The sequence below is a fragment of the Botrytis deweyae genome, assembly GCF_014898535.1.
Source record: "Botrytis deweyae strain B1 chromosome Unknown BDEW_014, whole genome shotgun sequence".
NCBI lineage: Eukaryota > Fungi > Ascomycota > Leotiomycetes > Helotiales > Sclerotiniaceae > Botrytis > Botrytis deweyae.
In genome coordinates, this window is record NW_024066221.1 from 1,000,117 (window position 1) to 1,026,979 (window position 26,863).

The window sequence follows — 26,863 nt, forward strand, 5'->3', positions numbered from 1 at the left end:
TAGCTTGTTTGATTGTCTGATACACCCCCCCCATTCTATCGAGCCGTCGAGGGGAGGCAAATCGACACTCTGCGAGATCAAGAACACACATGATCGCCATGGACTTTACAAAACTACGAGCAGCTGCGCTGAATGATGGTGACGATGAAGAGGCCGTTACGGTTAATACGAGAGCTTTGATAGATAAAGTTCTAGCTAGATATTCTGGGGAATGGACAACTCTACGAGAACTAATCCAGAATGCTGCAGATGCGCAGGCGACGACAGTTACAATCAAGTTCGAGACATTGCCCTCCTTTCAAGTCCCAACCCCGAATACCACAAATCAATCAGAGATATTGAAACATGTCCTTCTCAATCATACGCTGAAGAGATTATTAGCCACCAACAACGGGCAGGCATTCGGAGTCAATGATTGGTCGAGGTTGAAGAGAATAGCTGAGGGGAATCCAGATGAAACCAAGATTGGGGCTTTCGGTGTTGGTTTCTATAGTGTTTTCGCTGATTGCGAAGACCCTTTCGTCAGCTCGGGAGATCAGGCTATGGCATTTTACTGGAAAGGCAACTCCTTATTTACCAAGAAGATACAATTGCCTCCTAGTGAAGCGAATCCCAATACAAGCTTCGTCCTCGACTACCGGAACAACACGACGCCAATGCCTAATTTGCTTTCTATAGCCCAATTCTTGGCAACAAGTCTGACATTCGTGGCTTTACAAAATATCGAATTATATGTCGATGATTTTAAGATTATATCTTTGAAGAAGAAATCAGCACCAAGTTATGATGTTCCTATTGCGAGGGATGTTACGACGAGGTCTAAAGAAGGGCTCATGAAAGTTCAAAAGCTTGAGAGAGAAAGTGTACAAATGGATGCTACCTTTATGAATGTGGTGGGTTGGAAACCTGCCAAACCATCCACATCTAAACCCTCTTATGATAATAGCTACGGGAGTTCCAACGATGTACCCTCTCTCCGTTCCTTCTTCTCTAGACTTACTTCGAATAATAGCCAGGCTCAACAAAAAGCAAAAGCCTTGCAAGAGGAAAAGGCTATGCAAGAAGTGCTACTTGAAGATCTGACAGCTCTGACAACAACCAATGTATTTCTACGTGTGACTACGGCAATGATCAAGACTTATATTCAGCCAAGTTTCGCAGCGGAGCTGGAACGAGCGACTAAGAAACCACCTCCCAAGACAACCAAATTGGCCATCCTAACATCTTCTTATGATGAGACCGAAGCATCCGCACATGATAATCTAGTTTCAAAGAACGTTGACGTTTTTGCATCTGTTCTTCCGGGAAAGAAACCTGGTGGTCGGGTTTTCATCGGTTTCCCGACTCATCAAACCACTGGTGCAGGTATGCATCTATCTGCGCCATCTGTTATTCCGACCGTAGAGCGTGAATCCATTGATTTGAATGCTCGGTATGTTCGAACTTGGAATCTGGAAATGCTTCGAGTTGCTGGTATCATGGCAAGATTAGCATTTGCTAATGAAATGTCTGATCTCGCTGACAAGATTAAACGTGCAACTCAATCAAACGGAAATGGAAATAAAGTAACGAAGCGCGAGATTGAGCAGTTTTTGCCAGAAGCTGCACACATATTAAAAACTTTTACCTTTGGAGATTCTACCCCAAGTTCTCAAGTTTCCCAAGTTATCGAAGAAGCGTTTTGGACAGCGTATCAGAAGGCATCGATCGAAGTTTATAGTACCAGGAGTGTTCTTCCAACGACGAAGGTTCGATTGGCCACAGAAGATTTGAGTGGATTTGTGGAGGGGATCCCTGTCGTTCCAGATGCACTTGTCGAATCTGAATTTGTGAAGAAGCTGAAAGACTTTGAGCTCATCACTGAAATCACAATTGGCGACGTCAAGCAAGAGCTTGAGGCAAAGGCACTTACCAAGGAACAACTAATCCAATTTATCAAGTGGGCAGGCCATAAGGCTATCCTTGGAAACATCGATGCCCAGACTATCCACTCTTTGTTCGATGTTGCTGTTGCCACTCTAGGGGATGATAAAAATCAGGGTGGAATTATTGCGCTTGGCAGTGTCACGAGTTACCTGAATGTTAATAGAATACCACCTGAAGCTCCGGTTCCTCCAACGACAATCCCTTTCGAGTTCACTCGAGAATGTCAACCGAACGAACTCCAGGCCCTAGGATGGGAGCCCCTCGAGATTGTGCCGTGGTTGCGTTATTTAATAGAATCGAGAGATCGAAATGGCCCGGAACAAAACATAACTACGACACCACAATTCGCGGCCAAAGTTCTTCACATCATCTCAAAGTCGTGGGAAGGAATGAGTGCCAATTCCAAAGCGACTGTCACATCACTACTGTCAACCTTGACAGTGATTCCAACCAAGTGTGGCATGAAAAAACCCGGCGAGGCGTTTTTCGAGAGTGTAAAGCTTTTTGAAGATTTGCCCACTCTAACGAATTGTCCGGGTGTCAAAGAGAAGTTCCTTGCAGCTATTGGAGTACGAAAAACAGTAGATCTGGAGACAATCTTCAGTCGACTTCTTGCACCTCCCACACAAGCCAAAGAAGGCGAGGTATCCAACAACAGTCGCCACATGGACTTGATCAAGTATTTAGCCTCAGTAAAGGAAGACATTCCATTGGAAGATCTTAAGAGACTGAAAGAATCACAAATCTGCCCTGCCGAGGCAGGCCCGCCTGGTCAGGAATCGTCCCAAGGTACAGCCCGAATGTACAAAGTTCGTGAACTCTTTGAGCCTAAAGACGCACTCAGGGACTTGGGACTGCCAATACTTCAATGGCCAGGGCCTTTGTTTAGTTATCGATCCACCAGTAATGAAGGTCGTTTCTTGTCTATGCTTGGGCTGAGATCTTTTCCTTCTGTTCCTGAACTTATTGATCTGATGTCGTCGACTGATTTCATCCTCCGAGACAAAGCTATGGTTTACTTTATTGCAAACCATCACATGAATGGTTACGCGAGCTTTGATGTCAATCACACTAGGAAAGGAATTCTTCCAATCGAAGGCGATGAGAAACGAAGAGTTGCCCCTTATGAATGCTTCACGAATGAGAAGAGCTCCGTTCTTGGTTTCGAAATATTGCGACAAGATCTTCGTATCCATGCTAACAAATTTGGTGTTGCCGTTGATCCCCCAATTACAGAATGCGTCAATCGACTTATCAAAAGTCCTCCAAAATCTCGCCGTGAAGCTATCACACTCTTTGGATATTTTTCGAGTAGACTCGGTGAGGTTGGTCTCAATAGTTGTGCTAAACTGAGTGATTCACCTATCGTTCCTATACCCGACAATCGAGAAATTACGAGCGGACTTTCCAATGAAAAACCACAACCTCCGAATAAGATCAAGTATCTTACACCTCGACAATGCTATCTGGGAAGTTCTTCAGAATATAGTAATATTTTTGACTTTGTTGATTTTGGTACCGAGGCCAATACATTTCTTCTTAAGTGTGGGTCTAAAAATGAGCCTACCAAGTTAGAACTCGCTGCTCTGGTTTGCCAAGAACCTGCTCGTCTTCTTGGAATCATGCAAAGTCCTGAAAAGTACTTGAATCTCCTGAGGTCTCTTGCAATTGATCTGCCCATGCTGAGAAGAGACACGGCTCTATTCAGGCAGATGAGAGTTTCCAAGTTTCTTCTCGGATCCAAGGAAATCTCGGCTGCCAAGGAAATATCAAATACGACCAGTCTTATAGACCAGCAGGATCTTGAGGTGGAAGAAACCGAGGATGCCCCCCTTAAGCAGTGGCATTTGGAGCAACCTAATCAGATTGTTGTTGTTGATGATTACAACAGCTACCGTCTCTTCAAAGAGAATTTGGTCTGCGCCCCTCTAGAGGATACTTTGGAAGAATTTTATCTCGCACTTGGATCTACCAACCTTAGTAACATTGTACAAGAAGATCTTCGTGTTGGTCAGGCTGTTCCATATCAAGGAGATTCCGTCAAACTCCGTAAACATATTCTTGAGAGATCAAAATTGTTCTTGCATGAATCACCACGTGAGAATGTGAAACGGGATAGTCGATGGCTGGAGAAGAACTTGACGGTACAAGTTGTCAGTGGCATACAAGTCCGACGATCCTTGAAAGGCCACAATCTGTCGAATACAGAAAAAAGAACTGCTGCCTGTATTCAAGAGCGATACAAAGGGTTACAACTGCTGGTGACTAATGCATATGATACATATCAAATTAGTTTGGCTATGTGCAAGCACTTATTAGCTCGCCCACAACAACAGTCATATCTTACGTTTGAATCTTTTCTCACTTTATCCTTACAGCAATTACGTTCTCGTGGTTACAATGTGGAGAGAATTCTTAGAGCCAAGGCAGCTGAGGCACGGATTGCCGAAGAAGAAAGAAAGAGACAACTCGAAACAGAACAGGAACAAATTCGGGAGCAAGAAAACCAATGGCGAGAAGATCAAAAAGAAGAGGCTGTCGCTTCTGCACGAGATGAAAATCGTCGAAATTCTCATGTTGCTATGCCCGGCGCATTTGGTTCCGATTCTCCATCACCACCTCAGGCAAAGAAAGAAAAGAGTCGAGGATTATTCTCAAATCTTTCACGACGTTTTGGTCTTGAAAGCAGCAATGACGAACCAGTAAAATCACCGACGCCATTGTCCGTAGATGCTCCACCACCCCCTTACTCTGAGACTACCGGTCAGAAACCCCAAACAGAAAGTGTTACTTCCAACGGCGCCATCAAACAAAATCTGCTCAATGCCATTCAATCATCTCGAGCTCATGATTCCTCCGACCTTTTTTCCCCTCCCTCTACCAATCAGGTTAAGGAACAAGCTGAATATTGCGATTCAACTTCCGGTCAAAACCTCTCCTACTTTGCAGATGCTTCTAATGGCACTCGTATCTTCATATCTAATGATAGACAAAATCCTGACGGTCCCAATCTTACCGATTTCCTCGCTGCAAATGTCTCTCCCCTCAATAGCTTCGCAGCTTTACTTCATGAAGCCGCAGATATCTATAATTTGCCTAGAAAAGCTATCCATATTTTCTACGATGATCACGGGAATACTATTGCTTTCAATAGCCAAGGAAGTATATTTTGTAACTTTAGGTTTTTTCAACAATTACATCTTAAGAAACTGGATTCAAAAAGTGGAGAGGAAAAAGTAGATGCGGGCGCTTATTGGTGGATAGTACTTGCTCATGAATTAGCCCATAATCTGGTTGGACCTCATAATTCTGATCATAGTTTCTATACGTGAGTATTGCCCTTTGTTTGTACTTGAATCCATTTTTCGAAAGGAGAATGAACGGAAGCTAACATTTATATCAAAAAAGTGAGCAACTGATTGCGAATTACTTCCCGAAGATGATGGCGAGAGCAAATAAATACACGACGGTGGCACCAAATACCGCCAGTGACAACGCCAGCACCAGTGGACACTAGAGATGTGTGAATCACTAATTGGAATTACTGTTATTACCAATTTCAAACACAGCCGACAAAATCAGCAGATAGAGTTGAGATGGGGTCTCCTACATAATTCTCATTCTTATTGCACATGATGTAAATATGTGTATCATTGTTCAATTCATAGCTATGGCGTTTATGGCGATTACATTGAAAGGGATGGAGTGATACATAGCGGACAAATTTTGGGTTTTGGGTTTTCGTTTGCGTAGAATACTTCATAGATAGATGTGTGTGCCTTGAATACAACTCTTCATCATTACCTTTGTCTAATCCAAGTATAACAGAGACTCTCCAGACACAGTACATGTTATGATTGAGAGATAAATTGTGATATCGCAGTGAAATATCTTGACAAGAGTTGCTTTGAAATTTGTCCAGTAATTTCTCAGACATCGGATTCTGAAATCTGGAAAACAATCTCAGATCAAAGGAATTTGATTCCGTGAACCTTCCCTAGGAATCGTCTATTTAATGTCTAACATCGACAGTGAAGGGTCGATGAGGTTGGCATTCAGTCCTTTGAATTTTAATTAGTCTCAAAGATTGACGTTACGTTTTTTGATTTAGCTAAATTTAATCTTAATGTTGATTACCATATACAGTACTAGTCAACTATTATCAGGCGAAATTCATTTTCATACTAAAAATCGATATTTTGCTATATTTTTTCAAAAAAAAATCTTTATGATTTATAAATCGAATTGTTTCAAAATTTATTTTTATAAAGTTTTTATGATAATGATCAATATCTTTGATATTTTAATATTTTTAGAAATTCATATTATAATGAATTAAATTATTAAAAAAGTTGTTTGATTTTCGCTTATTTTATTAGTAAATCTAATCATTTTAAAAATACTCGAGTTTTTAATTTATATAATACAATAAAAAAAATGATTATTTTTATTTTTATTAAATTTTAATTGAAAATAAATCAATAAATATAAAAAGTTATATTATATTAATAATAATATGAAAATCTAGGATTATAAATAGTGAGTTTTAATTTGAAAATATGTTTCGGCTGATAGCAGTTGGCACTTACTGTAGAAAGTCCCGCCTTTTGGTTAATTATCCGATCCCAATGAGGAGATCAAGTTGGTAAATGTCCAGGAGAATTGGAATATGTTTGACGACTTCCTGTGCAACTCCACAAGCGATATACATGCGGCGTTCAACATGAGCTTGATGAGTAGTAATAGTCAGTCAGATAGTTCATGATGAGAGCTGAGGGCTTTTTTGTACAATAGAGGAGTACATTTGGTTGATGTTCATCAACCTCAATTGAAAACTGATAGTAAATCAACCTTTCCCTCGCAAAAGCATAGTCATGCTTTCAACGTGTTGTCGTGTTGTCAACCCAGAAATGTGACTGTGGAGTAAATTGCCGACGGGAAAGCATCGAGGTAACCGACATCAATTACCGGATCTTATCGAGTTTTCTTATCCGGCCTCTCAGTTTACCGGATTTTGAGAATGTAAACCCCGTAAACTCCAGAGATCCTCAATATCTGCCTAGCATACATGGAAAACCCTCATAGTGGGGGATATTGGCCAACTAGAGATCCTACCAAGTACACCGTACAGTCTACATCGTATGTTGCTGTCGAGTTGTCAATTACAAAAATTTTCTAAAGTAAAAACCTTTCAGGGGTCAGTCGGATCGGATACACTAAACCTTAGCGGATCGGGCTTAAGATGCTGACAGGGGCGAGCAGCTAAGAAAGCTTCAACGGTCTAAAATACGAACCATACAGATGGAGTGTAGAGTTTCGGACCCACCAATCTTCCTTGTTAAATGCATTCATCATACATCATGAGACATCATCGGCCGAAACATTACGTATTCCACAAAAGATTCAAGACAAAGCGAAACCATCGGCTTTACAAAGCACATGGTCAATAACCAAAATCTAGATCCTAGTATTCAATGGAGCTAATATTAAGATATTGTAGTAAAGCATAGAGCGGCTTTCTATTTTGACCCTCTTGGACCTGTTTTACTACGGATTTCTTGTACCTCAGTAAGCAGGCGTACACAGACGCTTCTAATAGAGGAAAGCAGCTTTAGACTTGAAGAACAATACTTGACGGAAGTGGGAAAAGAAAACCTTCACTATCCGTAATATTTATGGACAAGAGCGAGTTCATTGAACCTTTGCTCTCATGTGTGATGAGAAAGAGAAGGGTGAACAGTTTTATTCTCCCCCTGAAGTGCCGAATAACGAAACGAATGCCTTGACTACAAATTTAGATCATCAACATAGTTCCAGCCAATTCCATCCTTTTCCAGCATCAGACTTTTCATCCCATATCCTTGACCATTATCGACGGCTCAAGCGCAATACCTAAAACTTCAACATTTCCGAATCAGGGCCCAATCTTTTCTTATCTATCTACCTATCATGACTCCACCCAGATTTGTAATTCCGAGTATGGAGGCAAACGATGACATTTTCACAATGAAGGGAGTAGATATAAAATCCATGGTCCAAATTTTGTCTTTCAAATCTTTTTTTCGTTCAAGACAAAAATTATACCATTAATTTCGAAATATCAAAAATTAAATCTCTCCTCAAAATGTCAACCGATTACAAGTTCCAGGGATGGTTGGGCCTCGACTCTGAAGCCGCCAATGGCAAGATGGTTTGGCAAGAGTTTGAACCTAAGCCTTTCGAAGAGACAGATGTCGATATCAAAATCACTCACTGTGGTATTTGCGGTTCTGATATTCACACTTTGAGATCCGGATGGGGTGCATCTGATTACCCAGTTTGTGTCGGCCACGAAATTGTTGGAAAGGCTGTTAGAGTTGGATCCAAGGTGAAGGATATCAAGCTTGGAGATCGTGTTGGTGTTGGTGCCCAAAGTGGTTCTTGTATGAACCAAAAGGGTGATTGTGAAGCTTGTGCTGATGGGTAGGTCCTTTACTCATCATATTGACGGATAATACTAATATACCTCAGTCAACAACAATACTGCGCTCACATGACCGCTACTTATAACAGCAAATGGGCTGACGGAAGCAAATCTTACGGAGGTTATGCTGATTACTGGCGTGGAAGTGGTGATTTCGTAATTAAGATTCCGGATTCAATCCCATCTGATATTGCGGCTCCTATGCTTTGTGGTGGTATCACAGCTTTCTCACCACTTGCCCAAAATGGTGCTGGACCAGGAAAAAAGGTCGCAATTGTTGGAATTGGTGGTCTTGGACATTTCGGTATCATGAGTGCAAAAGCTTTAGGTTGTGATGAAATCACCGCAATCTCTAGAACCTCGGCCAAGAAGGAAGATGCATTCAAGATGGGTGCTACTAGATTCATTGGTAAGTGTTTTAACTTCATGAGTTGCAGTGGAGAGTTTTACTGACTTTTGAATGTATAGCTACCGATGAAGAACCAGATTGGGCCACAAAATACGGAAATTCTCTCGACCTTATCGTCAGCACTGTTTCCTCACCAAAACTCCCACTTCAAAGCTACCTTACCCTTCTCAGATATCAGGGTAAATTCATCCAAGTCGGTGCTCCTGAAGATACTATTCCTGGATTCAACAGTAAGTTATTGTTCCTTTGGTTTCAAAAATCATTGTTAACACAAATTAGTGTTCTCCCTCATCCTTAAGAAGCTTTCCATCGGTGCTTCGCTCATTGGTCCCCCACATGAGATTAAGGATATGTTGGCACTCTTCGCTGAGAAGGGTGTTAAGACATGGAACAACAATATCCCAATGAAGGATGCTAACCAAGCTATTGTTGATATGGAGGATGGTAAAGCAAGATATAGATATGTCTTGGTTAATGAGAAGCATATCGATGCTTAGGTCTAAGATTTTGTGTATTAATAATGTAATGAATAGAAATGAATGATAGATTATACGCTTATGAGTTGACCTGAGTTTATATGTCAACCCTTAAGCTCACGTGTCATAGATCTGAATCGGATTGTTTCAACTTCGTTCTCTCGAATCCATTCTGTCGAAGCATAGCAACGGGATAGGTGATTTTGGTCTTGTCATCTACTTGAGCATTGAATATTCCGACCCTAAGCTACCGTTATCTACTTCACATTATCCACTCGCAGATTAAAGATCTTGTAAATGACGTTTACCATCGTACCGACCGACTGCGTCGTCTCGGCTACAAAACTTGTTTAAGTACCCCGGATCTGACACCCAAATTAATTTTACTTACTCTTCTTGACTTGGTACATATCTGTGAATCCACCGGGTATGTTATATGTCGATCCCCTGGAATCACTTGATCTTCCCACAACCTCGCTTTACTCATTACAAGTCCCCCTGAGTATAAGCGAATCTATAAGCTACTTCTATAATATGTGGGTCGTTATTTCCACATATAGTTTAAGTTAAATTTAAAGAGATTTGAGTATTTTCCGATCAATCAGATTCTTCACCAACGTCTCTGATCCTTTCCGTACGCGGTAGCTAATTCACTCGTTTGTTGCCCTGCATTTCCGACCCTCTTCATATGCAGTAGTAGATCAATCAGTCTCTGGTCTCTGTATTGAGAGGTCGATTGCTCCGCTTCTCGATATGCCTCTCCGTCCCTGTCCGCATTTTGTGAATGATCAATCGGTTCCTTGACCTACCTCTCTGGTATTCTTCTCATATGCCGTGGCAGATGCACATTTCATGAGCAGCCTGCACGAAATCCTAAGATATTCAGAATGTGGTATTGGCAAAATTGAAATCGACTGCAGGGCAACGAATAGCAAGACTCTCTTCATTGAGATAGTTGTAAAGGCAAATAGATTGATGAAAACTCTCCAAAGACTTGGTTGCGACATTTAAAGGACAACTTTTAGTTTCACGAGCGAAGAAACCGCGCTTTTGATTAATGTATTCCCCTTGATCTGGCTCTCCGATTTCCCCCCATATACTCGAGATGATCAATCGGTCCGTTGATCTGCCTCTCTCACCATCTCGATGTGTACGATAACACGCTTCGATCCTAGAGTTTGCTCCATGCTCCAGCTCGGCTTGCATACCATTGTATCATCAACCCCACCCAATTGCATCCCTTGTTATAAAATTTCTTTGTGTTCTCGATTGCCTCATCTGCGGTATTTGAAGAATCCAGTTCTTGTTACCTCTCTTCGATGTCCAATCTAATCCTTCAAATAGATAGCGCCCCACGAATTGCTTCCTCGGTATGTTCATGATATTTTCCTTAAATGCGGAGCTCGGTTCGTATCCTTTTGAATCTCAAATTATTCCTAATTGTACTGCTCGGTAAATATTCCTTTTCTGTTTCCGAATCTCTTCATGTACTGCACTCAAGGCATTAGTTCTTCTGTACACCCAGCCGGTTCTCTTTGTGTGTTGCATGATTGCACACACATTGGCTCCTCGGTAGGCCCCCCTGATTTTTCTTTTGTCCTGAACTGCACGTATTAGCTTCTTGGCATGTCTCTCCTATCCTTCTCGCGATGCTAAAATAACTGTTCTTGCGGTACCTCGTCTCATTCCCTTTATGTGCGGCACTCAATGAATTGGTCCTCCAATAACCCCCTACGATCATCTTTATTTCGGTAACAAACGAACTGCCACTCTGGAATTCTTCTCGTATTTAACACTTGTCATATTCGTTCCCGATGTATCTCCTTGACTGTCCTTAAATGCGACACCAAACGAACCAGCTGCATGGTATGTCTTCTGAACCATCTTTAAGTATGACGCTATCGTATTGCGTCCTCTGTATGTCCTCCACATTCGCTCTATGTTCGACGCTGAGCCGGTTGATTCCTCGGTACTCCACCTTGACTTTCGTCATTCGCGGTATCCAACAGAGCGATACATCAATAAGCTCCTCTGATATACTTTGTTCATAGCGGTAAGCTTTGCTGTGTGAAAAGCCGTCAGTATGGCAAGATATTTGGTGCACTTTCCAAAATTAGGAACAAGTCATTGCCGAACTCAGCTGTGAGTTTGCCGCTGGATAGAAACACATCCCAGACATCATATATGCTCTCTTGTTATTGGAAAGCTCGCTGAGATGAGCCGAATTGTCGCTGTCGCTATCGCTATCGCTTTGATCGGATAGGTTGGTAGTTATAGCCGACTTTCTCTTGAAGAATTTCTCCTTAAGCTTCGGAAAAACTTCCAAGTAACCCGACTCTGTATGAAACGCCCATTTATTACACCCCTTACAAAGAACTCTGTCCTTCTTCTTGCTCTTTATATTATGTGCCGTAAGTGCAGAGCCTGTAGTTGATGATGTCTTGGCTTGATTTCTGCTCTCGTCAGCAATGTCGGCTTTGAAAGAAACCAGGGTTGGAGGTATAGATTTGTTGGTCAATTTCGAGCGCTGACTTTGAGTCTATTGTGGTTAGTATGACTGTAAAGGACTGATATAGTGCAAAGCGTACCATTCTCTATGAAGTGGTAAACTCAACTTATCCAAACCAGTAACAGTGTTATTGAACGCGATCTTGGACTCCTCCACTGTAGTAGGGTCTGTATAGTCAATGGAGATAAAAGCATTAATAGCGTTAGCTTTAGTAGAGAACCCTGATTCCTTGTAATGAGCACACAATTTCTTCCACATTTCTGCCGCGGTCGTGCAACCTACGATAATAACATGACCCTTTTCATGAGTGTTGTATTCGATGGCAAGCTGTGCAATACCATTCTCGATCATGCTCCTGCCATGCTTTTAAACTAGCATGCCGGGCGGCTGTGCTCTCTGCCTTGACTGGTGGAAGGGCTTTGTTGATAGTAGTTGGGATTGGCAGTTTCTTTTAGATTTAGATAGCGAGGTATTCCAGCACTTTTACAGAGACTAAGAAAGTTCTCTTTGAAGTAGGGAAATTCTTCTCTCAATTGAAACGGAAACCTGCTATCAGCATGACGGTCTTGAGGCCCGCCATCGCAAAGCTTGACATCCCTATAACTGCAGAAAACATGTATATAGTTGAAATGTACTGTGCAGGAAGAACTTGTGAAGTATTCGTCGGTGTGTAGTCCTAGGAAGGAGACGAATTATAGCCTACATAAAGTCCTGGGAAGGGGACGGATTATAGGCTGCATAAAATGCTGACGGCTCCAGAATTTGCCATAGCAATGCCTACATTAAGTGCCGCAATACAACCTTAGAAGAAGGGCTGTAATGTAGATGTAGATGCTGAAGAAGAAGAGCCACAATGCGCATGTGGAGAGACGGCTGCAATCTAGATGTTGGAGATGGGCATTGCCCTTGGAAGGAGGTCTGCAATACAGATGTAGATGGTGAAGAAGTCCTGCATCCCAGGAAGTACCCCAATACAAAATTCGAAGAAGAAGATTCGCAATGCCCATTTCCAGAAAGAAGAGACACAATTCGGATGTTGAGGAAGAAGATCCGTAATGTGTATGTCCAAGAAGAAGATCTGCAGTACGAATTAAAAAGTCTTCCCATTCTCGCTCGGGCTTGGGAGAATACTTCATATAGTGAATTTTTGAAATTCAAATCGACCACCACGATCCAGCGTGATTGAGGTAGCATTGTTGATGTTCTCAACAAGGCTACGGAATACGGGGACCTCACTCTCCAGTTCGTGAAGCTAATGATAATTTGATATGGTTAAAAATCCAACTTCCAAGCGCAGCCCGTAATATTTTTGGATACGGTCCCTTGTTTTTGACTTATCTAATGTTATAGAATATAACTTAGAAGTTTTAACTTTTAAGATCGTAAATCCATTGTCTTTCTCTCACAGCGACAGCGGAGCAAAGAGTCCACGCCTTTTCTTGAACAAAAAAATGGTAAGTCTTTCCTAGCTCTGTCGATGATTACCTTTAACCAAGTTTTTGTGTAGGAGAAAATAAATCTTTCGAGTGTCTTCAGAATTTCAGCCGCCACTGATGGCGCTCCTGATGTGAAATCCTCAGAGATGAGCTCATTGCTTGGAATTGGTGCTTCCATCACAGTAAGATGCCTCTAAAGCTTTGCTCAAATTCAATCGTCTTAGGTCTCATGATTTTCAAAACTAACAATATCTGCACAGCACAAATCGAAGACTAGACTTGTGGTAACATTCCAATTTCATACAACACAGACTTTGGACTTTGTGGAAAGTAGTGCGGCGCAAATGTTGGACCAAGAATATCAATTGTTGATAGAGTTATTTTCGAATCTGAAGATTGACGATAAAATCTTCTTCCCGTTGGATCCCACCAATGACAATCTCATGATATCAAAGAAGTCGACTTGCTTTAACAAGATTACACCACCTGCGCATCCTCGGATGGGACTCAGCGTTCAAGCCATGGACAATGCGATCTCGAGAATGGTACCAGCTTCAGAGAAAAACAGGAGACTATATCGACATGTTCAAATGCGAAATCATAAAGGCAGTCTCCCGCTAAAAAGATTTACCTTGTTCTCAAAACTTCCTGCGGAGCTCAGAGTCAAGATATGGCAGATGTCTTTTGTCGGAAGAACGATTGTGGTTGATGAGTACCCCAGAACGATAGAAGGAGCTGTTGATTTTAGCAAGAATCGTGTCATAACATCAAACCCAATTCAACTTTTGATTAATAGAGAGAGTCGGGCAGAAGTCAAGCGACATTACATCTTTCAAAAGAACTATCAAGCCACTCCGGCTGTCCAAACTCTAGGAAAGTATAAATCCAGGTATCTCACGAACCGTTTTCATCCGGAGAATACCTTTCTACCAAGTTTTGGTATATATTATCATCCAAGAATAGATGAGCTCTCGATACTTACCTCTAGCGTCTACAATAATGCGATCCTTTGGTCTCTACCAATTTGTGGCTATGAGCTTTATCACTTTCGATACATGCAGACTATAGTGATTCGTGAGGCACGTTTGAGCGCCGGGGACATCGATTCTTTCAACAACGACCGGCACGGAACACTATCTTTTTCTTGCTGGGGAGATGCACGTTTTTGTCAAATCCGGGAAATATTGATATACCCGGGTAGATCTGTCAGATTTACCGAAGATAATTTGCTCTGTACTGAGCTGGGTAGAAAGCAAAGCTTGGAATTTCTCAACGAAATATTCAAAGAAGCCTATCAGCTTGAGGAGAAGGCTGAGGGAAGTCTTCCAGCTCCCAGGATCACCATCTACCTTGAAGATCCTTAAAACTTTAGTAATCTACAACAGTTGAATCTTCTTATTTCGCGATGTATTTTTGACCCCGTGTTTTACAACAACAATGTGAGGGCACCGACTAGAATTGCTCTTGAGATGATCATTAATGTCATGACACGTGACGAAACCCGTCCGATAATACACCAACGCCGCTAGGAGTTGCCAGCAACATAGCGCTATGACATCGGGGTCAGACATTTGCTGCCCCCTTGATGAATGTTATTGATTTTAATATAATTCCATACGGAAAGCTTCTATTCTGGAAATCCAAAGAAACTTTCGTATCTGCACGTATTTGAATCATTCCATGTCATGATTTTTCGCATGTCACCCCTCGATGTCTCGGAGGCTCAATCTGATTGTTTATGGGACTATTGGAAGTAGTTTCAGATAATTCTGATCTGTCCTCTGAAATGCTGAGATTTCTGATCAATATTGGCTTGTTACGCATGGTGTTTTGGAACGATCTTGGTGTGTTGTTTTACAATTGAGTCGTCATCTCGAATCCTTGGCAGTTTGAAGTGTATGATTTGGCGGTGATGTGACAATGTGATACTTCCAAGAACAGTCTATCCTTTCCATTCATTTATATGAACTCAGTCACTCGGAGGAAAATCTTGATAAGCATCCATTTAACTTTATTTTGAACTCAACCTGACACGTAGAATCACCTGCAACATGTTCTGTGTAATTTCCGTACTCACTGTTGCGCTCGCCGGCGGGGCATCAGCTTCCACGCCGTCTGGGTTTGAACCATCTTCAACTAACGATCTTACTGTTGCATATGGCTCGAAGCTTGCAACAAATGGAATCCAAATGTTACGAGCTGGTAGGATTCTTTCTCTAAGTTGCATCGCGACGGCATGCTAATAAATACTCAGACACAGCCAGTGCTCCTATTCTTGGTACAACCACAAAAATGAGTGGTACCTACGCAGTAATGATGGTAGATCCCGATATTCCACCCGCAACAATTGGGAGTGATACTTCCCAATTCCTCCACTGGATGCAAGCCGATCTCACATCATCAAATACCACGACGAATATCGGAGGTCAAAAGATCTACGAACTGATCAACGTAAAGAACACATCTGCATTTGCCACATATCTACAACCAAACCCTCCAGATGTAGCGCCAACTACTCATAGATATACACAATTATTATTCAACACCACAGGGATGAACATGAGTCTAGCTTCCCTTCGAGTGGCGGGAAAAACTCGAGGAAACTTCAACGCCGCAGATGTAGTTAAGAGGGCAAAGTTGACAGTATTGATGGGAAATTCATTCGATGTTTCATTTGGAGACAAAGCCATAAATACTACGGGGGCTTCAAGTGGAAGCTCTACCTCGACTTCCACTTCGACTACCTCAAGAAGTACTTCAGCGTAGACTTTGAACTCCACACCAACTACCACTGGTCTTTTATAAAGTACTGGTGGGGCAGCTGGAGTGAGAAGTGGAGATAGGGTTCTACTTGGACTTGTAGGATTGGAGGCCGTGATTGCAGCTGTTACGTTTCTTTGAATATTGGATGGCCAAAGTATTTCATTGCATGTTGTTAATGGCACGGGTTCTATGTCCAACAGTCACAACTACCTAATATAATATATGTATTACAAAAAATGTGAGCGAACTCAAGAGATTAATATTGAGATCAATGCTTGCAAAATCTGCCAGGATATACGGTTTTATAACATATTTGGAGAATTCTTTCTTCAACATATTGTGACACATACCAGTGGAGAATCCAATGAACGATCGATGTCCTTTTGACACTCCGTGGAACAAAACCTAGTTATAATTCCGGCATTAGCATCATGAAGGCGAGTCAAAAGCTGAGGTGATTTGATTGCTATGGACCCTAAATGGGGGGTATCTTGGAACAATAGCGAAAAAAAGGATCAAGAAATTGTCCTCTGGGACAGGAAATTTAATGCGCGCAGAGATATTGTCTTTGGATATCAACTTCTCATCTAATAAGGCTGAGCTCTGAACCAGAAAAGAAAAGGGATTCTCAAAGGTCAAAGTACAAGAAAATGTCTTAATTTCACCAAAAAAATTCTTTCTTCTTCATAGAGTATTTAATGACCTTGAATTACAGCCACTAACTAATTTCTAAAGTCCATCTGCCAACGGATTCTGGTTCCAACGCTAAATCAGATCTAGCGTCTCATGATTACCAGCAACTTTACCCATCTCAATACCCCAACTCCTTCGGAAACACTAGAAAATCCTCAGCCAGAGCTGCCAAGATCTCCTCATTACTACCTTTACCATCATATCTTTCTCGTAGATACCGGCGGATCTGTGTTAAAAAAGATTAGTCATTGAGGCTTAGTATACAAAGTGACAAATGAAAGAAGTGCTTACTGTCAAAGACAATGCAGCAGGTGAGTCCGCTGCAAAAATACCACTATCCTTACTAATCTCCGCAACCAACTCTTCCCTGGTGTACTTATCATCGTACAGCTCTCGCATGCGACGACCAGTCTGTGGAACATCAGTATTAAGTAGAAAGTTGGGACAAAGTCTTGTACTTACCGCAATTTTGAAAGCCTTCGTGGTTTCCCCGCGCAGAGGCTCCACAATACCCGACGAAGAAAGAGCTGTTGTACCAGGAGTGACCGAGCCTGCAATCCGCCCGGTGCCAAGGGAGATTGTTGCATCATTGGAGCTTGCAGATGCTACCATGATTGCCGGCGGAGAAGCCGAGCCCGCAGAAGAAAGGATTGGGGCTACCGATCCAGAAACTATGGTCCGATTTACCCAAGGACGCGGGGATTTGGGGGGGTCCATTTTACCAGGTACCGGCTTGTATGCGGTGGAAGGTGTCATACCAGCTGAGTACCTGGGTCCGGTAGGAGGTATGGATCCAGGAAAAGAGCGAAAGGATCTACCATCGGCATTCGTACTACCAGGGCTGCTGTGGAGGTGGTTGGGTACCGAGATGACGTGATTCTGAGCGTGGGGCAGCTCAGGATGCTTTACCAGCCATGCCCTAAACATGACGTCGATGGTATCCGGGTACACGTTGCGGTTGGTCCAGCCGCCCAGATACGACTGGTAATCGTCCAGAAATTCCATCATTGATGCCAAGTCGGCAAGAATGTACCCTTCTCGACAGTCTCGAAGGAGTTCACTCTTTACCGACAAGTGCACAAAGACTACATCCGTGCTCTGACTACCTCTATCAACATCTCTCTTTGATATTGAGAAGTGATACCTTGATTCCAATACCGAATTTGCCCTTTGTAACTCGACGATGTATTGTGGTGGCATCGTAGTACCAAAAGTCAACCGGAACGCTAGCGGATGGTGGAGAGCGATACCGAAGAATGGGATCCAATACTACAAATTGATGAAGTTAGCCAACATTCCTGTACAGGATATAGAAATTGTGGCGTTTAAATGATGAGAACTTGCTTACCCCAGCTTGAAACTTCCAACCATGGACGGAAACCCCCATGTTGTGCGTCGCCACTTGGTGAATTCTTGGAAGAACCTTGCGGCCACCGAGGTCCCCACTACCAAACATCGCACCTGCACCAACGGTACGCCAATGCGCGGCGGCACGAATTGCGCGATCCCGCGAATACCTATCCTCGTTGGAAGACTGATAATCGCTACCGTTGCTCGAAAGCTTGGTACGGGAGCGCTTATTGTGAAGCGTACCATTCTTGGCATCGAAGCCGGTCTGCCTACCATTACCACTACCATCGCAATCATCATTACCAGCATCTTCTTGAAGAAGATACCTTCTTTTGTTTGAAATCATGATTGGAAAGGAAGGCTGAGTGTTGGGTATTGGAGATGGATGCAGGTATTGAAATTCAGAAATTAACAATTTTGAGGATATATTTTGTTTACGATTATCTCGCTTAGTTTTTCCACCAAACCACAAAGATGAGCTTTGCGACTTGAAAAATCTCAGTACCATCGACCAAAAAAGTTGATTTCAAGATTCAAAACGTGCTTTGAGTTTTTTCCTTAGAAAAAAGGCGAGAATCTCTTCAGACTGATATCATTCATGATAAGAATTTTAAGTGCAAGTGATACTTGTAGCAGCTATGTTCTAACAGTTTTGAGGTAAGAGCTGCGTCTTGAGCTCAAATAAATCCATAAGTATATTGATCACCTTTAAAGGATACTCGCCGATTGCTGAGTGGGAAGTGTTATTTGAGCTGATCAATTTAGTTCACAATGAACATCAAATTTTCTGGACCAATGATGGCTCGTGGTACAAGTGAAGGAAGTATATACATCCATACAAAATGCATTCTCATATAACCAAGATGGTCAATGTATCACCGTTACAGACATATTTCATCTGTACATTCAATTTCACTTGAACAGACTCATCATATAGCTTCAAATGAATCCCCCACTGACCTCTCCTTCTTTACCACTGATAATGTACCTCTTCATGCTATCAGATCTATATTAAAGAAGAACATCGCAGATATGAAGATAATAAATGGCAGATTTAAAGATCCGGCAACTATTTATACATCATACTCGGTTCTTTTCAAAGAGGTGGAGCTTTACCATCAAGCAACAACCACTTTCTTCAAAGAGAAAGATACTCTCGCGCAAAATGTCGAAAAATGAGATCTCAATTAGATGAAGATATGAAGAGGTTGGCAATCATGGCTGGTGATATGTCAAGAGGCCAAACTATTGACAAACCCTTTCTACCAGTACTCATGCCACCAGAAGGCTCTGGAAATCATCTTCCTTCTTCGCGACCCTTCGCACCGGATTCTACAAGGCTACCAAACCTGCGTCGCATTCTCATCCGCAATTATTTGAATACGCAACGCCCTTGAATACGCGGCGCTCCTATATTTACGACCTTTTGAATCCCTGGCTCTTCGAATATACAGCATATCTGTACCTGCAGCCCTACAAACCAGCAACATCTCTTAATTTGTGGCCCTCTGAATCTGCGACATTCCTGGCTCCGCAACTCTCTTGGATCCACCTCTCTTTGAGCTTGTAGCTCCTTTACATCCGCAGCCCTGTGAATTCCCTGCATTTCCACATCCGCGACGCTTCAGACTGCGCGATACTCCTGAATCTGCGACGCTTTTGCATCCGCAATCCTTTGGATCTACCGCCTTTCGAATCTACGGCGTTTTTGAACCCGCGACCCTTTGAATGTACATCGCTTCTATATTCGTGGCGCTTTGAATCTGCTGCTCTTCGAGTTTGCGAGACCCCTGAATTCGAACACTCATAAACCTACAAAGCTCCTGCATCTGCAGCACTTCTAAATCTACACCACTTCTATGTCTACAGCCTTTGGGATGTCCAGTGGCCTGAATCTACAGTACTTCTAAACCTTTGGAGCTTCTCATTTGCGAGGATTCTCAATTCGTGGCGAATCTCCGATCTTCAACATATTCCAATAATCACAACTTCCCTAACACACATACTAGTCTCCACCATTGCAATTTCATCTCTCTATCTGTCATCGTGTTATTTATCACTTTGATGTTAATTTTTCGGCAAACGTTCCCGATTCCTCGAATCGCCACTCGATGCCAAGACTCGTAGCACCTCCAAGATTAACGAAACACATCTACGACTTCATGATCACTACTAAAATACCCTTTTTCAAAATGTATATTGAAACAGGGTAATGACAACAGCGATAATACGGGTAGCTCTGATAGGCAGAACGTAATTTGGCAACCCGCTTGAAGAAAGGATACTCTATAAGAAACGGTCTCGTTTTACACAAGATCGCCTTGTTGTCCCTGATATAGACCATCTGCGTACCAGTCTCATAGAAGAAGCCCACACTCAAATCTCCTCAGCACACCCTGGAAGAACCAAGACCAAGCTGATCCTGCGGAAAAGATATTTTTGCAAGGGTATGTCAAAATTCATTGACCAGTATGTCGACAAATGTACCACTTGTCACAACTTCCATACTCCCCGGGATAAGATGCCAGGATTCCTACAGCCATTACCTATACCCTCAAGGCCCTGGGCAGATGTATCCATGGATTTCAAAACATTTCCTATTGACGAATTTGGTTACGAAAATGTTTTTGTGGTAGTAGACAGACTATCGAAACAGTCCATCTCTATACCGTGCTATAAGACTACCAACGCCAGAGATATGGCAATGATATATTTAAACAACATCTATCGATGGAAAGGTGCTCCAAAAACCATAACCTCCGATAGAGGCCCCCAATTCATATCTCTCTTTTGGAAAGAATTCACCCGAATCTTAGGAGTCAAGTTGAAACTTTCCACAGCATACCACCCTTCAAACAGATGGCCAAACAGAGATTATGGATCAGTATCTAGACTAGCGCCTACGTCCTTACGTCAATTACTACCAGGACAACTGGTCAGAACTCTTGTGTATCATGGATTATACACAACTCACCCTTCCGCATGAAAGTCTGGGAATGTCCCCCTTCGAGCTTCAAAATGGGTACGGACCGGTCACTTCTTTTGATTGGGATAGGTTCCTCGCGGCTTCTACTGTTCAAGAGAAACTTTCTCAAGAAGAAGCGCAAGCTTTTGCATCTAGGATACAAAAAGCCTGGGAGGTAGCTAAAGAGATTATCCGCAAGTCCCAAGACAAAAAGAAAAGGGATACCGACAAGCACAGACGAGCCGTCAATTTCGAGGTTGGCGACAAAGTCTTCGTTACTACAAAAACTTTGCCACTGAAAGACCTAGCCGGAAGCTCGATCTGCAGATGGCTGGTCCCTACGCCATTCTTTCCAAAGAAGGTCACTCTTATCGTCTTGATCTGCCAGACAGCATAAAAGTGCACGAAGTCTTTTCTCCAGATAAACTCCGAAAAGCACCAGACAATCCTGTGCCTGGCCAAAAGGTCGCCCCCCTCCACCTCCAATTGTAGTCGCCGCAGACGCCGAATTCGAGGTTCAAGACATATTAGCCTCGAAAATCGTTCGAAAAGAGGTCCCTTACAAGTTAAGGTGGGTAGGCTATGACAACCATCCCGTATAGTACTACTGCAGAGATGTGATGTATGCACCCCACAAAGTAAGAAGCTTCCATGCGCAATATCCGTATGCCGCAGGCCCTCCTGATAGCATTGAGACGTCGGTAATCTATACAGAATCGTAGCCCTCCATCAGGCTTAGCCACGAATAGGACTGGCGCTGCGAATGGGGAGGAACTAGCTTTTATGAAACCTTTTTTTTAAGTTATCCATAATATATTCCTTGACGACTAAGATTTCTTCAGTCGACATATTGTAGATTGGCCTCGTTTTTAAGATTGTATCTTTTGGTATTTCAATGCGGTGGTCCTAACAAGTATGTTTTGGTAACTCATTAGACATAGTTTTGAAGAAGACATTAAGCCAGTCATGGTAGGCAGCGGGGACCCGAGAACTGAGCTCTTCGAATTCGGCAGGTTCCATGTTTCCTATGTGATCTTTAAGTATGTTGTCGACTTCATGTATTCTAGTGCCAAAAACCGTATTGTCGTGACGATGAGTATAAAGCTTGAAGGCTTCAGCCGTGATTAGCAGCAATGTTCATTGAGCTGTGCAGTGGAGATTCGAACGGGTCAGAATTGGTAAGAATGTGATTGAGAATAGCAGTCTTGGTACCTGCGGAGGGGACCAAGATGTCATTTTTGGTGCCCTCGGAGGGGACCATAATCTTTTGATTCTTATATTGCTCGACCAGTCTTTCCATCTTCCTAAGGTTGTATTTAATATTCCAATTGTGTCGACTAGTGAACTTTGCTTGTGGTATAATAGAGAGGTCCAGGGAGTTGACATCGAAGAACTGACTTCTTCGATTGACGTTCGCTTGGTGTTCCTCATGGCCGAAGGTTTCGAGCTTGTTCAGAGAGTTGCGGGGGATGTTGAATCCACCTGAGAAATTGGGTATGGCTGGCAGATTGGCAGGCTATATGAGTGTATGGTTGTAGGATCGGGGAATAATATCGTGAGATTTAAGCCATCCGTTGCCTAAGATCAAATCTCTCTTCATAACAATCAATAAGAAGGGTGCTTGGAGAAAGGTTCTACCGTCTAGTCGTAAAGTTAGACGTATAGCTTGGGTGACAGAGGCCCCTGGCCGTCCGTCATAACCTTGAATGTCGATATGGCGGTCCAAGGTAAGTAAAGGGGTGCTCGTGCGCTTGGAGATTTGTCGTGCAAACCGAGCGTTGATAAGAAGGTAGGTGCTAGCGCCAGTATCCGTCAGAGCGTAGCAACGGATTTGGAAGCCATGAGTTCGTAGGTATCAGGTGACAGCAAAGCTGTCACCTCCCATAAGGCTCCTCAGATCAATATTCTTCGTATATTGAAATCCTTGGTGGGAGACTTTCCCAAGGATTAGTCTTTTCCCGATTCGCATGAGTCGGAGTCGGAGATTGGATACACTTCTGATTGGACAGGATTAGTGGGGGTGTCATCTTGCATCTCATCAATTTCTTGGATCTTCATTGCACATATATGGTCTTTCGTCTGATTAGAGGCTCCGTAGGTGTAGCATTATCCAGGGTTCTCCAGGGGGTGAGATTTTCGATTAGTAGGACCCCGGGAGTTGTAGAGGGTTCTCAAGTGGGTTCAAAAATGGCAGACTTTTCTCGAATTGGCGCCCCGATAGGTCCAATCTCGCTTCGCTTTTGATCCACTCCTAATCCCCTTTAAATCTATAAAAGTTTCTTATAGATTCATTCTTTATATTGTAGTTTGTTATTCTTTAGTTATAATAATTGATTCTTTTCTATTATGCCTTGAACCTTTTGTTGTCACATTATAACAAACTCTTAGCACCCCTGTGAAGAACAGAATATCTCTCTGAGAAGGTCAAAATATCTATCTATAGGTAGTTATACTCATTTGAGTCACTGAACTACCTGCGAAGTATATAATATCGGTCTACGTTATATACTCTTTTTGAGTCCCTGAACGCGTTATACTTTCGAGTCCCTGAACGAAGCAGACACTACGCTCAAGTTATACCCTCGAGGTCATTGAACAAGAAAGCGAAAGGCCCCCATATCAAAAAAGCAAAGACCTTTCCGTCTTTCCTGGCATAGGATGCCCCCTCGTAGAATTCAACCACGACGAGGCCAAACTCTTGACGAAAACCTGGGCCCAAACCAGCAATTACAACAAGAATCTTGTAGCACTCCAAATACCGAAGACGAAGAGATGGAATCCAATCAACCCGACCCTCTTGCTTCCCCACCTCCCGGTCTATCTAGACAAGACATTATGATGAATAGTATTCGGGAAATGCTGGAACCAAGAACGCGCAGCAGAAGCCGCCATCGCACACGAGTGACAGTTGGACGAGCCACGGAGTCGAACCCATCGGAACCACATCTACAGCAAAGAGACGCCTCCGAAAATCCTGCAGGAATTTTTCCTTCTGTTGAGATACGTGATGGCTCCGTAGCCTCCCTAGCTAGCAAAACTAGGTTGAGTGCTAGGGTGAAAGACCCGGAAACCTTGGATGACGGAGTTAACCCCTCATTCGAAGTATGGACATTGCTTGTTGAAGGTTAACTCTTGGATAATGCAGACCGTTATCCGGGTGAAGATTTGCAAGTAAGAGCAATCTTTTGATGGACTACTGGTGAGGCACTGAGGCATCTAAAGCCCAAGATGCTACGCAAAGATTTCCGAACTTCCGAAGACGCCCTGAACTACCTGGAAGGCATATACTTAGTATCCAATCCCGTATGGTACTACTGCAGAGATGTGATGTATCCCACATCGGTATAGTCAAGTTTTTTTAAATATCGATAAGATTTAGCCGCAACACATTGTAACAACAACAAATTCAATGCATAATAGAAAAGAATCAAGCATTATAATCAGAGAATAATAAACTATTATATAAAGAATAAATCTATAAAAGGCTTTTATAAATTTGAAGGGGATCAGGAGGGGACCAAAAGCAAAGCGAGATTAGATCTATTGGGTAGGGCAATTGAATAACTAATCTAGGTCTGAGGCAAGATCGTCACATCACCCTCCCTCTTTGAAAAACGGCTTGCCCTCAAGTCCGTTCCTATCATTTCCTTTGTCTCTTTGTTTCCGGAGACCTAGGCTCTTTCATTACCACCACTGTCTCCTCCGCCTTCCTTGTCGCTTTTCGCTTTCTTATAGGTGTAGCAAGCGGCTCATTCTCCTCTTCCTCATTGTCATCCTCGTCATCATCAGAGATATTGATTGGAATGTCGTACGCTTGTCGCAGGGGGCTTATTGCAGTTGCGCGAGTTGTACGATTGTGGTGCGGGACATCGTTTATCACCCTCAAGGTGTACTGTCCATCCTCCCTCTCTTCTTCTCCGTCGAACCAAGGGCTGGTTGTTCGGTGTGGTTCGCCGTTTTGCCATTCGTCGCAGATGCCTTCGGGCAGCACATGCATACCATACTTTCGTACCAAGGAGAGTTTGCAAGAGGGGTGGAGAGAGGCCCGGGAGCCCCTTATTTTCTTTATATTTATTAAAATTCAATAATAAACAATTACCATTTGGAACTAAAAACATTCATCAATAATAAAGTATTTATTTCATTAATAACAAAAAAAGTTTGAATTCAATAATATATATATTAAATATTTATGTAGAAATTTATACTAACATTTTATTCATACAAAAATATTAACTCTGCTACTACAGGGACTGAGGACTGCGCTTCGGCTAGGATGCTGGCGTAATGGTTATAAGCCACTCGTCTTGAAACACGAACTAAGGAGTATCTCTATATGCGCATTGCGGCTGTTCTTCTTTAGTATCTACATCAAGTATCGAATCCAGAGTTTATACTTGCAGCTTATAACTATTAGTCCCTCAGCTTTTACTCTTCGCTGTTTGATATTGAACCCTGTAGTAGCAGAATCCGTAATTGACGAATAAATAATTTCATCAATTATATTAAAAATTTCAATAATTAATATTATATTGAAAAAATGCCTCATAAAGTATTAATATAATTAACTTTTATATATATATATAATTAGAAATTTTTACTTTCAAAAGAACTTAAAGAAATTTTCGAAATTTTTTGATTTTCGAAAGTTTTAGTCTAAGATTATTTGGAAATGAAAAAGTTTATTTGTATTAAACTCGATTAATAATCGATTATTAATTATAACTATATAGATTAAATTTAATATGTATTCTGATTTAAACAATACATTCTATACTATATAGTACAATAATAAAGCTTCTACTTAAAAAACAAATTAAAAATAAATAGCAAAATACGGAAACCTTCTCCCCTTTAGACTTTCGGCTAATATCCTCCGCCTATCATTTAGCTCCCCACTCGCTCCCCTTCTCCTCTTAGCTCCCCCGCTCACTCCCTTCCTCCTCCTAGCTTCTACACTCGCTCCCCTCCCGTCCACCTTTCCTAAGGTCCTTTATCTGAAGAGCCTTTATTTTCTTTTTTTCTATTATTAAAATATCAATAATAAACAATACTTATTTTGAACTGGAAAATATTCATCGATAATAAAGAATGTATTTCGTCAGGAATGAAAAAAGCTTGAATTCAATAATATATATATCAAATATTTATACAGGAATTTATACTGACATTTTATTTATATATAGGTATTAACTCTACTACTACAGGGGAATATAGTTAAGAGGATAAAAAGAATCTTGATATTATTATCTAAGTAATCAATATACCTTATAAATTATAAGTATTAAATTCAGAATTTATACTTATAGCTTACAATTACTGGTTTCTTAGCTCTTACTCTTTATCATTTGGTATTGAGTATGGCCGAGAGGGCGAGGGGGATCTTGATATCGTTGCCTGAGCAGTTAATGTGCCTTATGGGTTGTAAGTACTGGATCTAGAGTTTATACTTACAGCTCATAATTATTAATCCTTTAACTCTTATTTTTCACCATTTGATATTAAATATAATCGACCAGGTAAAAGGGATTTTGATATTATTGTTTAAGTAATTAATATACCTTATAGATTATAAGTATTAAATCCAAAATTTATACTTACAGCTTGTAATTATTAGTTCTTCAGTTCTTACTCTTTGCTATCTGGTATTGAGTACAGTCAAGAGGGTAAGGGGGATCTTGATATTGTTGCCTGAGCTCGCTGCTCGGTGGAGCGCGTTGGGGAGCTAAAGACGTTGTACAGGGCTTGACATATCGCTAATATTCTTATTTCTGGGTTGAATCGAAGAGTTGATTTGATTTAGGTGAGTTGATTCACGAAGATGAAGTGTACAACGAGAGAAAAATATAGAAAATCCAATAAAAAGTAAATAT

General features: G+C 41.9%; 7 protein-coding genes across 7 annotated transcripts; 5 read left to right on the top strand and 2 right to left on the bottom strand.

Annotated features, from left to right (window-relative positions):
• Positions 1-98: 98 nt before the first annotated feature.
• EAE98_006707 (uncharacterized protein) lies at positions 99-5,443 on the top strand (the record flags this gene model as incomplete). The annotated part of the gene is made up of 2 exons (XM_038954330.1): positions 99-5,254; positions 5,335-5,443. The coding sequence occupies 2 exons, from the start codon at positions 99-101 to the stop codon at positions 5,441-5,443; spliced, it is 5,265 nt and encodes a 1,754-aa protein (XP_038809575.1).
• Positions 5,444-8,050: 2,607 nt separating this feature from the next.
• Positions 8,051-9,295, top strand: EAE98_006708 (uncharacterized protein; the record flags this gene model as incomplete). Its single annotated transcript, XM_038954331.1, has 4 exons — positions 8,051-8,388; positions 8,437-8,798; positions 8,858-9,028; positions 9,078-9,295. 4 exons carry the CDS (start codon positions 8,051-8,053, stop codon positions 9,293-9,295), a joined length of 1,089 nt encoding a protein of 362 aa, XP_038809576.1.
• A 2,092-nt stretch (positions 9,296-11,387) lies between these two features.
• EAE98_006709 (uncharacterized protein) lies at positions 11,388-12,134 on the bottom strand (the record flags this gene model as incomplete). The annotated part of the gene is made up of 2 exons (XM_038954332.1): positions 11,388-11,805; positions 11,863-12,134. The coding sequence occupies 2 exons, from the start codon at positions 12,132-12,134 to the stop codon at positions 11,388-11,390; spliced, it is 690 nt and encodes a 229-aa protein (XP_038809577.1).
• A 1,100-nt stretch (positions 12,135-13,234) lies between these two features.
• EAE98_006710 (uncharacterized protein) lies at positions 13,235-14,583 on the top strand (the record flags this gene model as incomplete). The annotated part of the gene is made up of 3 exons (XM_038954333.1): positions 13,235-13,237; positions 13,291-13,401; positions 13,480-14,583. 3 exons carry the CDS (start codon positions 13,235-13,237, stop codon positions 14,581-14,583), a joined length of 1,218 nt encoding a protein of 405 aa, XP_038809578.1.
• Positions 14,584-15,270: 687 nt separating this feature from the next.
• On the top strand, positions 15,271-15,985 carry EAE98_006711 (uncharacterized protein; the record flags this gene model as incomplete). The annotated part of the gene is made up of 2 exons (XM_038954334.1): positions 15,271-15,421; positions 15,474-15,985. The coding sequence occupies 2 exons, from the start codon at positions 15,271-15,273 to the stop codon at positions 15,983-15,985; spliced, it is 663 nt and encodes a 220-aa protein (XP_038809579.1).
• A 753-nt stretch (positions 15,986-16,738) lies between these two features.
• EAE98_006712 (uncharacterized protein) lies at positions 16,739-18,371 on the bottom strand (the record flags this gene model as incomplete). The annotated part of the gene is made up of 4 exons (XM_038954335.1): positions 16,739-16,901; positions 16,967-17,086; positions 17,138-17,944; positions 18,024-18,371. The coding sequence occupies 4 exons, from the start codon at positions 18,369-18,371 to the stop codon at positions 16,794-16,796; spliced, it is 1,383 nt and encodes a 460-aa protein (XP_038809580.1). The 3' UTR covers positions 16,739-16,793.
• Positions 18,372-23,648: 5,277 nt separating this feature from the next.
• EAE98_006713 (uncharacterized protein) lies at positions 23,649-24,119 on the top strand (the record flags this gene model as incomplete). The annotated part of the gene is made up of 1 exon (XM_038954336.1): positions 23,649-24,119. One exon carries the CDS (start codon positions 23,649-23,651, stop codon positions 24,117-24,119), a length of 471 nt encoding a protein of 156 aa, XP_038809581.1.
• Positions 24,120-26,863: the final 2,744 nt, after the last annotated feature.